Source organism: Taudactylus pleione, unplaced genomic scaffold (genome assembly GCF_031769625.1).
Source record: "Taudactylus pleione unplaced genomic scaffold, aTauple2 ptg000262l, whole genome shotgun sequence".
In the NCBI taxonomy this organism is placed as follows: domain Eukaryota; kingdom Metazoa; phylum Chordata; class Amphibia; order Anura; family Myobatrachidae; genus Taudactylus; species Taudactylus pleione.
The window spans coordinates 5,018,408-5,037,350 of NW_028284664.1; the positions used below are offsets into that span (position 1 = coordinate 5,018,408).

The 18,943-nt window shown below is 43.9% G+C and overlaps 1 protein-coding gene across 1 annotated transcript in view; it reads right to left on the minus strand.

Annotated features, from left to right (window-relative positions):
- Positions 1-577: 577 nt before the first annotated feature.
- Positions 578-18,943, minus strand: part of TMEM45A (transmembrane protein 45A) — a 32,885-nt gene continuing 14,519 nt past the window's right edge. Inside the window, exons 3-6 of the mRNA XM_088481084.1 lie at positions 15,400-15,612; positions 11,385-11,569; positions 5,439-5,584; positions 578-1,499 (exon numbers count right to left, since the gene is read on the minus strand). Of these exons, the coding sequence (XP_088337210.1) occupies positions 1,406-1,499; positions 5,439-5,584; positions 11,385-11,569; positions 15,400-15,612 (638 nt within the window). The 3' untranslated portion in view covers positions 578-1,405. The remainder of the gene's footprint in view (positions 1,500-5,438; positions 5,585-11,384; positions 11,570-15,399; positions 15,613-18,943) is intronic.

The window sequence follows — 18,943 nt, forward strand, 5'->3', positions numbered from 1 at the left end:
GCATGAAACACCCATCCACTAATATATAGCAGTATATAGGACCCTCCCACCAATATGTAGCAGCATATAACATCTATATATTAATTTGTAGCAGTACATAGAACCCAGCCACCAATATTTAGCAGCATATAATACCTATCTACTAATATGTAGCAGCATAAAACACCCACAAACCAAGAAATAGCAGCATATACCATCCACCCACCAATGTAATAAGATGCCGAATTCTGTACCTGAGCGATTATTGCTGTTTTAAGTGAAAAATAATTTCCCTAAAAGCGGGCACAAATGGCATGAGCACTGCACAAGGTGACCATCTGCACCATTATATTTACATTTCCAATGTGATTGGAGTAATCACCCATCTGACAAATCTTTTATCCTTCACAATACTAGACAAGCACAATAAGAATGTATCCGTGTTAATAACAACTGATACATATTGAACCCTTTCAGGGAGTTCATTAGTCGACAAACAGAACACATGACAATAAATACAATTGCCATAAATCAGAGACACGCTCGTTTTTAGTTTGCACAAAGCAGCTTTATATACACTTGTATACAGTAAGGGTGCAGCATCTGGTATTAATAACAATTCTGTGCAAGTTGAGATTCATTCCAGAAGAGAATCTTTGTTTTCGGTGACTCCATCATGGTGCCACAATCTCATTACAGTTACAAAATAAATAAATAAATGTACCCGTTATTGGTTTTGCTTCTTTCTGGGAATGATCAGAGAAGCTCTGCATAACTTAACTCCCATTTCAGACTTCTCATTTCAATACAAGTAGGCAGTAATATATTATACCTATGTGCAGGAGGGCCAGCGAGAAGGAGCCCACCAGATCAGTTTCCCTTACGTCTCTTCAGACTAAAATGGATACACCCACTGTCTCTTGTAATAACAGTCTAGTGCAGCACTAGCTATAATTTAAACACTACTAGCTATAGCTAAAACTTAATTAAAAAAATACTGTAATTAAAAAAATAAATCTTCACATCATAAAGCTTTCTACTAATTTCAGTAAAGCTTTCTGGGCCTGGCCAGGCAGACGTATGGATACTGACAGAGGCTATAGAAAATAGAGTAGGAATGTGCTGTGATCATGGAGAGTGAATAGTTATGACTGCCCAGAGTAATCGGTATGTAAGATACATCTATAATCAGGCCCAGCAACACGATTTGCCATGAAAAATATTGTAATAATTCCAAATATCTTCTTCCTAGTCCCGAATCACTGAGAACAAGCCAGATGGACAACACTATACGCGGAGGGTGGTTATAAGGGCTGATTATAGATATTTTACATAGTTCATTTGTTACATGTAAACCTGGAGTAGTAAACAGTACAGTACATTAGATATGGGTATAATAATGATAGACGGTGATTAGAAGATTTTACTATAAATCATCCTCAGAGTCTTGGTCTCTTTGCTGTGATTTTAGCAATGCCATCTCCATTGGCTGGGCACACTTCAGTTTTGTATTAACCACCCTGGTGGAAACAAAGAGGTCATAATTCATAAAACAAATAACATAGTGACATTATACCAGATTATATACTTAAAACCATATTTTTATTACTTATATTATTATTGTTGCCTTATATTTCTATTACTTATATTATTATTGTTGCCTCATATTTATATTACGTATATTATTATTGTTGCCTTTCATTCATATGGCATAAATATATTTGGCATTGCTATACAATTAAGAGACTGTAATGGGACCCATACATCAGCAATCAATTGGGGCCGTTTTGCAGATTATTGTGTCAAAATAACTCAATGTATAGGGACCATTTATTGCGGATTCCCACAAAAAAGTGATCGGAATCAGTAATTCAGGTTGTCCAACATGCTGGATTTCACCAACAAATGAAATCCACCCTGGAAGCCCGACAGATCAAAATCCCGATGCCGGCTGATAAGTATATTTAACCCTCCCCTCTCCCCCCGTAACCCTCCCTTGGGGGTGTCTAACCCTAAGACTCCGGAGGTGGTGCCGGGGGTATCTAACCCTAAGATGCCGGAGGTGGTGCCTAACTCTAAGTCGTTCCCCCCCCGTGGTGCCTAATACTAACCCTCCATTCCCACACCCTCAACATAACCCTCTCGGGGGGGTGCCTGACCCTAACCTCCTCACAGGGGTGCCTTACCCTAACCCCCCCCTTCCCCTAGCCTAAACCTAATCCTTCCGGGGGGTTGCCTAACCCTAAATCCCCCCGGGATGATTCCTAAATGTAACCCTCTCCCCCGCGGCTAACAGCTCGCGACACCTGGCTTACCTATGTCGGGATTTCGGCGTGGGGCTATTGATAGGCGTCGGTATTTAGATGCCTATCTTTAGTCCCATGCCGGGCTTTCGGTGTTGGGATTCTGGCGGTCGGCATTTCAACCGCCGGCATCCTGACTACATCCGGTAGTTTGCAAGTGCATGATAACAATCAGCCAATTTGCGATTGTTAACCAGTAAAATCATGGGGCCTGATTCAGACCCACTCGCGAGCGGCTGTCCGCTCGCAAGTGGGTCGATGTTATGCACTGAGCATGCGCACGACGGAGGGAGCTCCGTCGTGCGCATGCACCAGACGCGACGAGCGAAGGAAAGTCCTTCGCTCGTTGTGTCCGATCAAAGGGGGCGTGCTGTCAATGTTGATTGACAGCACGCCCCCTTTGGTGGGCGTGCCGGGGGCGTGCCTCCCTGACGGGGGCGTTCCCACGGGAACGCCTCCCGTCAGAAGCCGGCCCACTGACATCACTAGTGATGTCAGTGGGAGTGATTTTGGCTCTGATAGAGCCAAAATCACTCCGGAGCTTGCGGTTGAAAACCTCAACCGCAGGCTCCGGCTCGCAATTTCGATGGTTGCGATGGTCTCGACCATCGCGGCCATCAAAAAGCACGCTCGTATAGCCTGTGGGTGGTGACCCACAGCTATACGAGCGTCCAGGAGGACGCTCCATGAAAATGGAGCCCGGCCCTCATTCAGAGCGTGCGCTCTGCTCAGAGCGTACGGCTCTAAATGAGGGCCATGGTCCTTTCATGATTGGCAGATTTGTTATTTGCTGCAAATCGCTGAAAACTATCTGTAATATATGGGCGCAGATTGGTGGATTGGAGAATCGTGAAATCAGGAGAAAAAACCTCCAAATCGTTTCTGATTACTGATGGGCCCCTTATCTCTTTACACCTATAAACTGCATACACACACAACGATTTTGTTACCAACGATTTTATGAACAATTTTATGAACGATTTTCTGTCAAATTTTTTAAAGTGTAATGAACGATTTTTTTGAACTACAAACAATTTTTGCATATTCCCTTAATGAAAATCGTTCAGTTGGTCAGTCTGACTGAACTACAAACGTGAATTCGCATTAACGATAATCGTTCATTGTTTTAAATCAGAAAGTGAACGATTTTTCCAACGATTGAATGATATCGTTATCGATAATCGTTCAAAAAAAATCGTTGTTTGTGTATTAACCTTAAGACTACTCTTCGATCCCACTTCCATAGAGTGCAACTGTAGAGCTATGGATGGTCTGCAGTGTTCTCATTTTAGCGCATTACTGGCTTATGTGTCAGGAAAGAGAGGAAGTACCTGACATTTGCTAAATACAGGGAAGAAGGTTTCAGTAGGAGGGGTTATTAATGAGCCAACTTTAGCAATCTAGGTTTTTAATAAAAATACAACAGATGCTAATTATTTTCATATACTCTAATAATTTTTAGGAATTGTGGCACACACCTACCACTACTTGTGGCACACACCTACCACCTACTGGTGGCACACACCTACCACTACTTGTGGCACACACCTACCACCTACTGGTGGCACACACCTACCACTACTTGTGGCACACACCTACCACTACTTGTGGCACACACCTACCACCTACTGGTGGCACACACCTACCAATACTTGTGGCACACACCTACCACCTACTGGTGGGGCACACACCACTGCTGCACTGACAGTAGCCCCAAAATCACATAGTTTAATAAGCCCGACTACGAGCTGCGAACAAAATATGCAATTTTGGGGTGAAATGGAAGGTGACTCGGTGCGCCATTGCTAGAGATACAACACAGTTGCAACGGCACATCACTGACATGGCCCACAATTTAATTGATCCATAATGTATCAGCTGTCTGACTCTAATGGTTTCCCTTGCAAAATTCAAGAAAATATCTCCCTAAACCAATGACAATGGGCCTGGTTCAGAGTCGGGAATAGATTAATAAAGAGCAAGTAACTGAGCATTTGGGTGAAACCATGCTGCACCGCAGGTGAGGCAGATATAAAATGTGCAGAGAGATTTAGAACTGGGAGGGACATGTCCAAACTGAAATCTATATTGCAGTGTAAAAATAAAGCTGTGACGTATTTGTGAGCTACATGCAGAAGCAGCCAGTATTTACCCCACATGCAAAACAATGTATGTATTTACACCCCTTGCATTGCAACATGGTTTGGCCAGGGACACAGTTACCTGCTGTATCTTACTCTATTCTCAAACCCGAGTGAGGCCTAATGATCCATCCTCTGCAGGTTTGGAAATTCCAAGCACTAAACTAATTTGCATTTGAACCTTCCTGATGCTGCAATAAAAGTGAAGACTACTATGCAAATCCGAATGTAGATGGATCTCAAAATGTGTTAGCAAACTGTGCATGTGTCACGGCCTCTATGCGCAAATTAGAGCAAGTCTAGCCGATTCTGTGTTTGCAACATCATAGATTCATCTGATGAGACCGCGAGAAGCTGGTCTTTCCCTGGCAAGGTCGCATCTGATGTGAGTGTGACCCTATCAGAGACGGCTGCTGGCAGCTGCTGGAAGACAATCTTCTGACAGTCGCCAGGCTCTGCACTCCTGGCTGGACCCTCTGTTCACCTCCCCAGTCTCCTCCTCACAGCCAGGGTACGGCACGGCAATTCCACCCACAGCTACAGGAACACAATCTTCCTGCATCCGGAACTCAGGAAAGCTGCAGCGTCCCTTCTATCACCCAGTCACAGTCACCAGCAGCTGCGAACACCAATTTGGACTGATTACTCTGCCGCAGCCCAGCCCCTCCCCCAGCCAGCAGTGACGAGCCATCCTCAGGAACGTGGAACGCCCACCGCCTGCTGCTGGTTGTTCTATTGTTTTACCAAAAAAGTCCCCAAAATTGTGGATTTTTCAAATGATCAAATTATGAAAATAACAGCTATATAACCCTGATTTAGTACAATTTAATTAACAAATGTGCATATGCGTTAATACAATTATAATGAATCAGGTTTAAATAGCTAGTACATTTTTGTAGTAGTCAGTTATGTGCTTAAACACATTTTCCTTTCAGTTGTGCTGTCGTTTGTTTAATGTTCCCCAGTATAAGTACATAATATATATATATATATAATATAATTCAACTTAACTTACCAAGTAGTTATGCCATAATTCACACCAACAATCAGCAGTGCAAACGCATAGTGCCAGCAATAACACATTGTAATGAACATTATGTTATTGTGGTCATTCTGATTCCACTCAGGCCCACCACCAGGGGGATACAGGACAAATCCAATCTGTAAAACATGAGAACAATACCGGTCATATGCTAGTAGGGTACAAAGGTAATATCCTTTCATCTCTCACCACTGTGCTCCACTGTACCCATGTCTATTGTGTAAAAGTAAATCATTTACAAACAATTACATAAGCAAGTTACCTGCACAGGCACATGACACACGACTACTGTATGAAGACAGAAGGGCCCTCACAAGTGATTCCCAAGCACTGATACATGTACTATTAGAAGTTTACAAGTTAAACAAAAACCTTGGGCCACCAGTGGGGTCACTATCACTTTTGTTGCCATGGAGTTTACCAGTAGGGTGTAAAATCTAATAACTTGAATTAGAAAGGTTTGGAGGGAAGGGGGGCAACAAAACATAGGGGGACATTCAATTCTGTAGGTGGATATTCAATTTTGCAGGACAGACGCAATGTGTAGTTCCAGAGCGGGGTGTGATCACTACCGTAAATGGTGGTTATGTGCGCAGCCGTGCATTGAATTGAATTGGCCGCATAGTGAACTATTTTAACTCACACTTTAACGCCTAAAATAGTGGTTTTCATCAGATTAATAGTAAAGAAAGTGAGATCACTGGCCTCTCAGAGTGTATAATACTACAGTACAACTATGTATGCTGGTTTGAGTAAAGAATTAATTTAAGATGCTGTTTCACGTAACAGAAAGACAATGCTGAGCCTGGCTCCTGCCCCTATATTCCTGACACTCTAATGCCCAGATATCCAGGGCTCTCCCAATATGTTAAAACTAAGGGGTAAAGTTACTAAAGTGAGAGTTTTTAGAAGTGGAGATGTTGCCCATAGTAACCAATCAGATTCTAGCTATTGTCTTCTAGAAGGTGATTGTTAATCAGTAGAATCTGATTGGTTGCTATGGGCAACATCTCCACTTCTAAAAACTCTCTCTTTAATAAATATACCCCTAAGTATGAGATACCCATGGCTGCTGCCAACCACAGTGAAGCAATTCTCTCTGTAGCTGGAGTTCTTGGAAATATATTTCCAAGAACCCCAGCTACAGAGAGAATAACTTATTGCATCCTATCCTATTAAAGCTTCCACTGACAGGTTGGATCATCTCTGCGGTATACATTACTAAATACTTACTCATTACATGTTAAATATGGGAAAAGCAATGTGTTTAAAATGGGAGTTAATAATACAGCATCTAGATTGTAGGGGGTAAATCTACTAAAGTGAGAGCTTTTAGAAGTGAGTTTTAGAAGAGATGTTGCCCACAGCAACCAATCAGATTCTACTTAACATTTAACTAGCACCTTCTAGAAAATAATAGCTAGAAACTGATTGGTTGCTATTGGCAATATCTCTTATAAAACTCACTTCTAAAAAATCTCACTTTAGTAAATTGACCCCTATAAGTCTGTTCTAATGCTTGTGTATTGTATTATAAAGGTGATTGTGAAAATGTTTTAAACCACATGAGGGCAGCAGTGCTCTAGAATGTGAGAAATACAAGTTAACTTTTACTAACTAATACAAAGGGCCTGATTCTAAGTTGCATGCAATGCTGAGAGCGGCAGCATCTTGTGATTTTTCTACATGAAAATGGGCATTCTACAGCTCCTTCTACACAGACATTCCACGTGAGCATTAGCATTCTACAGCTTGATGTACACAGACATTCCACATGAACATTGGCATTCTACAGCTTGATGTACACAGACATTCCACGTGAACATTGGCATTCTACAGCTTGATGTACAGACATTCCACATGAACATTGGCATTCCTGTACACAGATATTCCACATGAACATTGGCATTCTACAGCTCCTTGTACACAGACATTCCACATGAACATTGGCATTCTACAGCCCAGTACACAGACATTCCACATGAACATTGGCATTCTACAGCTTTCTGTACACAGACATTCCACATGAACATTGGCATTCTACAGCTCCTTGTACACAGACATTGCACGGTATGGATCGGCAGTCCCCCCCTGATAGCGGCCCTGAACATTGGGATTTTACAGCTCCTTGTACACAGAAATTCCACATGAAAACTACATTATAGTTTTCTGTACACAGACATTCCACATGAACACAAGCATTCTAGAGTTTCCTGTACACAGACATTCAACATGTACACAAGCATTCTAGTTTCCAGTACACAGACATTCCACATGAACAAGAGCATTCTAGAGTTTCCTGTACACAGACATTCCACATGGACACAAGCATTCTACAGCTCCCTGTACAAAAGACATTCCACATGAACATCGGCATTCTACAGCTCCCTGTACACAGACATTCCACATGAAAACTGGCATTCTACAGCTCCCTGTACACAGATTCCACATGAACACTGGCATTCTACAGCTCCCTGTAGACAGACATTCCACATCAACATTAGCATTCTACAGCTCCCTGTACACAGACATTCCACATGAAAACATGCATTCTAAAGTACAACTACCTATTCACAGATATTCCACATTAAAACTGGAATTCTACAGCTCCCTCAACACAAACATTCCACTTGACAACAGACATTCTACAGCTCTCTGTACAGACATTTAGCTTAAAAACAGACATTGTAGTGCTCCCTCTACATAAACATTCCACTTGAAAACAGACATTCTTCAGTACAACTACCTATTCACAGATACACTATATGGATAAAAGTATTCGGACGCCTGACCATTACACCAACAAGGGCACTGTATTCAAATACATATACTTTAATACGGATTTGGTCCCCCTTTTGCAGCTATAACAGCTTCCACTCTTCTTGGAAGGCTTTCCACAAGATTTTGGAGTGTTTCTGTGGGAATATGTGCCCATTCATTCTGTAGAGCATTTATGAGGTCAGGCACTGATGTTGGATGAGAAGGCCTGGCTCGCAATCTCCATTCCAGTTTGTCCCAAAGGTGCTCGATGGGGTTGAGGTTAGGCCTCTGTGTGGGCCAGTCAAGTTCTTTCACACCGAACTCAAACCATGTTTTTATAGTCCTTTCTATGAGCACTAGGGCACAGTCATGTTGGAATAGAAAAGGGACTTCCCCAAACTGTTGCCACAAGTTGGAAGCCTAGCATTGTCCAAAATGTTTTGGTATGCTGAAGCATTAAAATTGCCTTTCACACAAGATAAGTGACCTGGCCCAAACCCTGAAAAACAGCCCCATACCATTATCCCTCCTCTACCAAACTTCACAGTTGGCACAATGCAGTCAGACAGGTAACATTCTCCCGGCATCCGCCAAACCCAAACTCACCCATCTGATTTCCAAACAGAGAAGTGTGATTAATCACTCCACAGAACACGTTCCACTGCTCCACAGTCCAGTGTCAGTGTGCTTTACACCACTCCATCTGACGCTTGGCATTGCACTTGGTGATGTGAGGCTTGCATGCAGCTGCTCGGCCATGGAAACCCATTTAATTAAACCCCCGCCACATTTTGTGCATACATTAATGCCAGTGGAAGTTTGGAACTCTTCAGCTATGGAATCAGCAGAGCATTGGCAACTTTACGCACTATGCGCCTTAGCAGTCGTTGACTCCGCTCTATGATTTTACGTGGTCTTGCGCATCGAGGCTGTGTTGCTGTACTTCCTAAATGCTTCCACTTTCTAATAATATCACTTACAGTTGACCGTGAAATATCCAGCAGGTATGAAATTTCACGAACTGTCTTATAGCAAAGGTGGCATCTTATCACAGTACCACGCTTAAAGTCACTGAGCTCATTTTGTATCACAAATGTTTGCAAATGGAGACTGCATGGCTTGATTGAAACACCGCAATTCAATAATTAACAGATGTGGCCAAATACTTTTGTCCATATAGTGTAATTCACATTAAAACAGACATTCTACAGCTCCCTCAACACAAATATTTCACTTGAAAACAGAAATTGTTCCCTATACACAGACATTCCACATGAAAATGGCCATTCTACAGCTCCCTGTATAGATATTCCACAAGAAAATGGACATTCTATAGTTCCCTGTACACAGAGATTCCATATAAAAGCAAGCATTCTACAGTTTTTTTGTGCACAGACATTCCACATGAAAATGGGCTTTCTACTGCTCCTTGAACATAGATATTCATTATGAAAACTGGCATTTTAAAGCTCCCTGCACACAGAGGGCCTGATTCAGAGCCGCTCGTTAGCGGCCGCTCGTTCGCTCCGAGCGATGTTCGCACATCTGCGCATGCGTATAGGTTGTAATGCGCATGCGCCAACCAGTCAGTGCGGTCGGAAATCGTGTGCTCGCAAAATAGCGAATGCCTGCTAATTTGAGTGACAGGATGAGGCGTTTGTGGGTGGTAACAGGGGAAGGTGCTTGAAAACGGGGAGTGGAGATCCGAACGCAGGCGTGCCAAACGGTCAAAACGGCCGTTTTAAGGGTGTGCATAATTAATAAAGCAGCGTCATCGACCACGTCAGTTGGTTGTCTTTTAGCCTGAACTGCTCGCATGATTGCGGTAGGAAAATCCAACCACAAGCACTGCGAGCAGTTCATACGCCTTTCGATGTACTCGATTAATCTAATAAATAGCGGAGATGACGTATGATGCGAGCGGCCAGGGGGCGTCTTTACAAAATAGCGAGCGCATGTTTCGTTCGCTCGTTCAGACATAGAGGCGTCAACAGACCGCAAAGAGCGAGCGCTTAATTTAAATATCCGGCCCCTTTTTCAGAACGACCGTCCGCAAATAGCGTCCGGCTCTGAATCAGGCCCAGACATTCCACATGAAAATGGGCATTCTACAGTTCCCTGTACACAGACATTCCACAAAATTAGAAGCATTAATCTATAGATCTTTCTACACAGACATTCCACATAAAAATAGGCATTCTACTGCTCCCTTAACACAGAAATAAATAAATAAAGATATATTTATTAGCATGGTCAAAATAATTCGAATGTACTGCAAAATGAACCAAAAAATATATCAATTCCTCTCAAAGATAAATGTAGTTAATAAAGTTGAATATAAACACGTTCATCAAGTACAACCATTCATAAATTCTAATTTTGTTACATTAATATGCATTTCCTAATTTTATTCTTGCCCTATTAATCTTCCCATTAGCAGCACGTAGTTCACTTATTTTAATAAATAAATAAAAATGAAGAGAAAACAATCCAGAACCAGAATACTATAAACTGTCTTAGCTAATAAATATGTGGCCCTCTGGTACAGTGGTATCTAGTGTAAAGCACCCAGTAATAAGAGGTGCTCCCAAAGCCATAGCTCACAACACACTCAAATGTGAGCACTGAACAGACCAAACACGAACGCCAACACTTCCAATAGTTTCTAATAGTAGCAGCTTCATGTACTCATAAGCATGCAGAGTTCACTATGGGCCTAGAGGTGTACGCAAACCGATAATGGGGAGCCTGCGCATATGCAGGACCCATCCTCGCACGCAGTGACCCTCCCGTTTAGGGGTGGTGCCTGTCCCTGTTCCGGAAAATGGGAGCACGTTGTCTCCGTTTTCTGGGATTGTCGAGTAACCTCAGGGTCAATCAGATGCCCGATGGTCTCGCTGATGATCCAAAGCTGCATCACTCGGATCTATGCTGCCGGAAGGAGGCGTCTTTTTCCCTCAGACGCCTCCTGTTGCAGTAACATATTAGTTGTAAGGTATTGCACAGCCGCTTCCCAACCCTTAGTTTGCAAGAGCAGCCGCTATAACTATCATCAGCATTTGCACTGGACCCATCCTTGGTGCAGGAGACTGAAATCTAGGGGAACCTCTGTGGACATGCCCAAAGCAAATTTATTCTACATTACAGCTCTTCACTCACCTGCCAGAACCAGCTGCCCTGTAATATACACAGACTTGACCTGAAGAGCTCCAGAATGATGTTTCCACGGAAGAAGACCTCCAGGAAGATGCACAGAGCGCCCCCAAACACCGCAAATAGCAGCAGCAGATGAATGTGGAGGTCCAGCTCCTGTCTGCCGTGGACATGGTAGTAAAATAGGAATCCTGAAATAAGAAAAAGTCTCACTTTCCACATTACAATTTATCATTATTACTGTTCTAGAACGTCGGGATCACTTCTCATTTCTATACGTTACATTTATTAGAAAACGATAATACAAGGAACTTTTTAGTATGTTTCAAAGGAAGGTGCAATGTAGTCATAGGACATAAAATGTACTGCTGACACCTAACTTTCTGAGGGGGTGATGATTACAGATGGGTGTCATCTTCCCTTATTGTGACAATCTGGCACCTATATATTCCTCACAGGCAGGGATGTTCCCTCCCATTGTTGGGACTCATCCCTGTACTGTATGCACACACATTACAGCACAAGGATATCCTATTGCTCACCGGTACCTGCTGTCCTCCTAGAGTCCCTACAGGGAGAATGTCACCGTATATCACAGACCGTGACCATCCTCCTGCAATGAAGGTGTAGTGAGAACATCAATGACTGACAGAGGCAGCGTAGAGAGAGGATATATCCTGCACTCTCCTCATACACTCACTGTGGTAGCATGTGCATGGTAATGGTCTGCCAGTGTGCACCACTACTGACTGTATGAAAAGCACAGGAACGGTGGTAGCGGAGAAGGGAAGATGGCAGTTGGACAGAAGACAACGTAAGAGCTATCAGTTACTCTAGTATTGTCTCTCCTGTGATGTGCTCCTCAACACTTCTGGTAGGACTGGCCCTGCTGACTAGCTCCTAGATCATTTTGTATACCCCTATGTTGTACTCCTTATCCAGACGTAGCAAGGGAGATTGGTAAACTTTACATATATGTGAGTTGTGGTCTGATTTAGAGGTGGGCGCTAATGCATATGCAGCTGCAAATTTTTGTGGAGTCGAAGCGGAGGTAATATGCAAATGCTGGTTTCAGCCTTACCCTTGTGCACTAGCGGGGGGCGGACTGTGCAAGCTTTGAGATTACTACCTTCAATGCTCGTGTACAGCGCAACTCCGCAGACGGCTGTAAACGCTCCACCATCGCCTTGCACCACCAATTCTCACCATAGCCCACGGCTGGGCACAGTGTCTCCTTCCAAAAATCGTCTAAACATGGCCTCTGTGGTTACGGATCACCCGCGTTCACTGACACGCCCGTCACTCTCCCATTACACGCCCCTGAGACGGCCTTTTTTTTGCGTTCACTTCAGGCCACCTCCCAGGAACGCCCATGGTTTTGCGCCGCCAGCTCTAATCCCAGCGATCCTGTAGGCAACAGCGTATGGAACCATACACTCAGGGTGATGCATGCGCCATTGGATTTTTTCAGGACTTTTGTTGCGCATGCGCAGTAGTAAATACTCGGTCAAATACTTCCAGCTCTCAATTAGGCCCTAGGAAAAGAGTTATAGAAAAGAACAAATATTGGGAATGTATTCATCATACTTTAATGCCTCAATTTAAATTTGAACTCACTTTGGGTTTTTTCTTGTATAGACCAAAAAAAAAAAAAAACCCGAAAGAAAAAACCTTTTTGGCGGCGCTACTTATTAATGTGACAAATTAGTTAATAAAGCATAACTTTTATTTATAGTATCATTAAAATATGCCAGCAGTACAAGGACAAACAGATATAACATATACATTGACACAAAAATAGCTAAAGTAATAACAAAAACATCTTGTCAAGGGTCAGACACTTATCAATTGTCAGAGTCAGTTCAGTATTTAGTGTAGATACAGTATATGTTCTCTAGCACGAGGCGACTATATAATAGGAGCTCTCATTTGCCTTTCTAGGTTTCTTATTAGAGACACATGAGAGTATATTTTATACTCAGTAAACAGATCATCACCGCAGTAGCCCAAATTATTTGTAGATGGTGAATATGTAACCCGGGGCGCCTGGCATTAATATTAGCAGGCGGTAATGTCTTTTTGGAGAGAAATGAGAATGTCACAAATTATACAGCTCAGAAAAATATCCTTTTCAATCTCTGATCTACATATTGTCAGTAAGTCGCATGAACGCGCTGAAATAATCCCTAGATAAAATATTTATGATAAGGTGATTAAAGCAGCAACATTGTATTCGTCCTGTCACAGTTCTTTTCGACTAAAATCGGTAAGAAATACAACACTCACCAGTTGCAGCTGTTATTTTTATAATCACCAGACACAAAGTGCCAAATTATCTGTCAATATTTAAATTGAACTTAGCAAATCTAGCTCCCAACTGGACCTGAATATAGTCAGAGTACTATAGGGCCTAATTCAGAGGTGCAAGCAGTTGCCACAGCGGCTGCGTCTTTTTGAGGAGCCGTGGCGACTAATGCTAGTTTTGGAATATGAAAGGGAAACGCCAACTTTCAGAGTCTGTGCGCTGCAATATCACCGGTGGTTCTGGACAATCCTCCATCGGCGCACCATCGACACTTGCACCAGCCCTATGGCAGATGTAGTGTCTCCGTATGAACATGGCCTTTGTGGCTGCACATGAGAATGCAGTCGCTGTCACTGATATGCTCACGACACTCCCATAACACACCCATGCAACAGATTTTTTTGTGTTCACTTTAGGCCACCTCGAAGTCACCAGGAACTGCCATAGTTTTCCCTTGCCATCTCTGATACCAGCAGCCCCATACGCCAGGGCTCGACAAATCCCAGGGGCCAGGTCGCCATGGCTACCAGATTTTGCTGCCTAGCTACTAGATTTTGCAGTGAGGGAGGAAGCAGATCCTCATCAGCTCTGGCGGAGATTTGTGCCTATAGTATTGCGGTGTTCATATCATGCACAGGAGTGCATGTGCTGAGTGTCGCCTGCGGTGACTGCTGTGCCCCTGTCCGTCCTGGTCTGCATTGACGATTCATCTCCATCCTGGCCTGCTCTTATCCCTGCTGTCTGTCCTAGTCTACGCTGATCCTCATGTACATCCTGGCTGTCTACTGTCTCCTTATCTCCGGCTGCATAGAGCTCTCCGTTAGTAGGGTCTATGGTGTGACCACGAGGGGAGGGGGGTTTTGTTGTACTTTATGGCACCATTATTTTATGTGAAATGTGGTTCGTTATTACTGGAGGGTGGAGCAGGGAAGCTGTGCAGAGCAGTGAGGGGGCCTCCATTTTACTGTATCCATTCAACTGTGACCATTTTGTGGACTAGTATAGTGTGTATAACAGTTGCATAACACACAGAGCTGTGCTCCTCACTCACTCCTGTAATTTTTTTGGGGACACGGTGGTCTGGCTCCTAGATTTTAGAAAAATTTGTCAAGCCCTGCCATACGCAATAGTACATTGTGCGTAAACTACCATGCCATCAGCATTGCATGCACCGTGGAACCAGGCCCATTATTCCCTACCATAAAACACTAGGGGGTATATTTACGAAGGTGCGGGTTTACAAAAGTGGAGATGTTGCCCATAGCAACCAATCATATTCTAGCTACTATCTACTAGAAGGTACCAGATAAATGATAAGTAGAATCTGACTGGTTGCTATGGGCAACATCTCCACTTTTGTAAAACTGCATTTTAGTAAATACACCCCTAGGAGTTCTGTGATTGTATAAGGTCTTATGCTTTTATACAGGCTACAGAACCTTGAGGTGTCATCAAAAATTCCTATTTATAGTAATACATACCATTTTTCCTGTAATAAAGTGTCAAAGTTCTTTGTATGATCTGATCCTCATATTACTTTATATTTTACCTTCACTTACAGTTGTACATCACAGAACACCTTCATAACGAGCCATGGGACTCTCCACATACTAGTTACATATTACAGGAATGACATCACCATTCTACAAATGTAAGTGATGACATAACTGCTCAACAATTTGTGTATTATGTCACTTGTGAGTTATAATGAAATACCTTCAACAAAGACAGCAATGGAGAGCATCATCCTATCCATGGCCACAGGGACGGCTTTCGTGGTGTGAGTAATGATATCGACCACACCTGAGATACCATAGAAGAAGTACATGGTGGAGTGTTGCCAGTTCATTAGATGGTCCCACTGCTTCTCCTCATGATTGTACAGCTTGAGGTGCGGCCCATCTGGTACAAACTGTTCCGCTAACATTCCTGAAAGAGACAAAGCTAGAATCTTCAAGGAGTCAAATTCATTTGTTTCAAAACTATGGACCTCATTCAGAGTCGATCGCTTGCTGCAAGCGATCACTCTGAATGAGGGCGGCCGCTTACGTTTTTAAGTGCCGCCTCCTGGTCGATCGCTAGGCTGTGGGTTGCCACCCACAGCTCTTGCGATCGACCAGGGTGATGGTCGCGATGGTCAAGACCATCGCGACCATCGGGGCTTGCGACGAGACCCTAAGGTTGGGTCTCGTCAACCGCAAGCCCCAGGGAGCTTCCTGCTCTGATCGAGCAGGAAGCTCCCCACTGACATCATTGCTGATGTCAGCGGGGCTGCCCCCAAATGGCAAGCATTCCGTCGGGAATGCCTCCGTTTGGCCGGCCACGCCCCCTGCCCGCCTCCCAAACGGGGTGAGCTGTCAATCATCATCGACAGCTTGCCCACCATGGTGCGAGACCCGTAGCGACGGAGCACCCATCGCTAGCTGGGTCTCGCGCATGCGTATGTCGGAGGCGGCTCCGACATGCGCATGCCCAGTGGGGAAACATCGACCTGGTTGCGAACGCTCAGCGCTTGCGACCGGGAATGACCCTCTATATTTTAGGGACACAGAATATAATGATTTATTGAGAATAATAGGCATATAGCAGTTTAACTTAAAAATAGGCTCCCAGTCCAAACCTACTGCTCTGTCTGGCTATAACTAAACAAATTGATTCCCTCTCTCAGAGTGCTGGCCATACCCCTGCACGATTTGGGGTCGATTGCCCGATTTTCGACGAGTCTTACGATGAATCGTGTAGAAATCGTGCATTTTTGGAGTAGGATACGATCCGATGCGCGCTCCCGTAGCTCCTAAAACGGATCGTATGATCAGATGTGCAGCCCATATTATCCATCATATCGTGTGCTGATCGTACCGTTTATTTTGTGCATGCGATGCATTGTGCTTCCATGCCATTTCAATGACTTTTCCCTGATGAGCACGTGAGGCACACGATCGATTGAACGACAGATCATGTGCAATGAAAAACAACAAATCATGCCCCCGGGACTGCCAGGGAGCTCCGGCGAATCGCATGTGAATCTTATCTTAAGCTGGTCGTGCAGGTGTATGGCCAGCATTAATGTTCCTCTCACAAACAGAAGTCTTCAGCACAGCACTTACATTCAGTAATCACAGTGTCTCTCAACAGGCCTCTGACCTGTTCCCCAAGCAGTGAGAGACTGACTACAGAGACTGGCACACCCTTTATCAGCTTCTCACACGTGGTCTGGCAATCAAGGCTGCTAATCAACTTCTGTTTACCAGGCAGAAGCTAAAAATCTGGAGCATATATATATTTCCCCTTGACAGCCTTTCCAGTGTTTTTTTGTCACATATTCCCCTCTCCTGTTTCAACTTGTGGGGTGAAACACCTGAAGCCTCTAAGCAAATGATACAAAGCATCTGCGTTGGCCAGTTGGCTTCCCGTCCTATGCTCTACTAAAAGCTTAAAATTTTGTACTGCCAAGAACCATCTAGTTATTCTCCCATTGGTCACTTTATTCAGTCATCCACTTCAACGGCGCATGATCGGTAATCAATCAAAATTTTCACCCCAAAGGTATTACCTTAGTGTTTCTAATGCCCACTTAATTGCCAATGATTCATTCTCAACAGTGGCATAATTTATCTCAAGTATATTCAGTTTCCTACTTAAATAAATAAGATGCTCTTCACCATCTTTGCTTTGAGACAACACAGCACTTATCCCTACATCTGATGCATCTGTCTGCAGGTGTCATCAAAACTTGTTGGGTGCACAATGTTACCTTCAACTCTAAGGGGGGTATCCAATCAGCCGCAATCGGTGAAAAATGGGGACTTTTTGTGGAATTTTTCTCGGGACACATTAGGTCCCGAAAAAAAAGCCCCGGTAAGTACCATGTCGGGCAGACTTCAGAGCTTATTGGATAGCCCCAGTGGATCCATTAGCACCCGAACAATGTTCTGGGCTAATTGGATACCGCCCTTAGGGGTCTATTCATGTAGCACATGAAGTGGCTACTGAAAAATATCACTATATATCGAAACACATCGATGCGATATATAGTGATGTTTAGCAGCCATTCATATAGACTTACCTGACCAGCGTCATCGGTCGGTGTCCGCCCCCTCCGCAATCCTGTAAAACGGTGAGAAGACAGACATATCCGGACCCCAATATGGTTGTTTCTCACTGCGCAAGCGCCGGCGTCCGAGAGCAGCAGGTTAGGTCAGACCTGCTGCAAAGAACACTGGTAAAAGGGGGCGGAGCCAGTGACGCCTGCCAAGCAGGGAAGTATGCTACTTCCCTGCTCTGTTGGGCTTGCGGTACATATTACGCCATCCTTAGATCATGAATCTGTACCACAGGAGCGGAACGGAAAGCAGAGCTTTCAGTTTCTTTACGAATTGCACTCACCATACAAAAGTATGGTGAATCGATTCATACACGAAGTGGGAGTGCTGCTGGAGAAGGAATACCCTTCTCCCCGGTAACCACCTCTATGAATTGCCAAAAGCAGTAAAAAGCCCTGTTTTCGTCTAAACAGGACTTTTCACTGCTTTCTGAATAGACCCTTTAGTCTTTTCTGCCTCAGGATTCTGCGTAACCATAACTGACTGTTTACCCCTGGTAAGATCAGTCAAAGGGACAGCAATGGTGGCAAAATTGGGTATAAATCTTCTATAATACCTGTGTTTCCTAAGAAAGCTCTCGTCTGCTTCTTATTTAGGAGTCCTTGGTAATTTTGTATTGCCTCAATGTTATTAAGTTGGGGCTTTATCAAACCTCTGCCTATGTCATATCCAAGAAACATCACCTCTTCTATCCCTAAGCAACACTTTTTTGGGTTGGCTGTCAATCATGACTCATGGATGGAGTCCAACACTGCTTGTACCCTGGATAAGTGAGACTGTCAATTGGGGCTATAGATGACTACATCATCTAGATAAGCAGCAGCATACAGTCTATGAGGCCTTAGAAATGTAACGATCATCCTCTGAAAGGTGGCGGGTGCCCCTTGTAACCCAAATGGTAACATCCTATATTGGAATAGCCTACGTTGCAGAAAAAACTGTTTTTCTTTTGCCTTGTCTGTAAACGGCACTTGCCAGTACCCTTTGGTTAAGTCTAGCTACTATGATTAAGTACCCGGCTGTTCCCAGACTCTCAATAAGTTCATCCACACAAGGCATTGGGTGTCATGGTTCGTCCTGGAGTATCGCGGAGGCTTCGGGACTTAATGGTCCGGGTGCTCTGGCGGGGGTACTTGCTGCTGGCAGTGTGCGCGGGC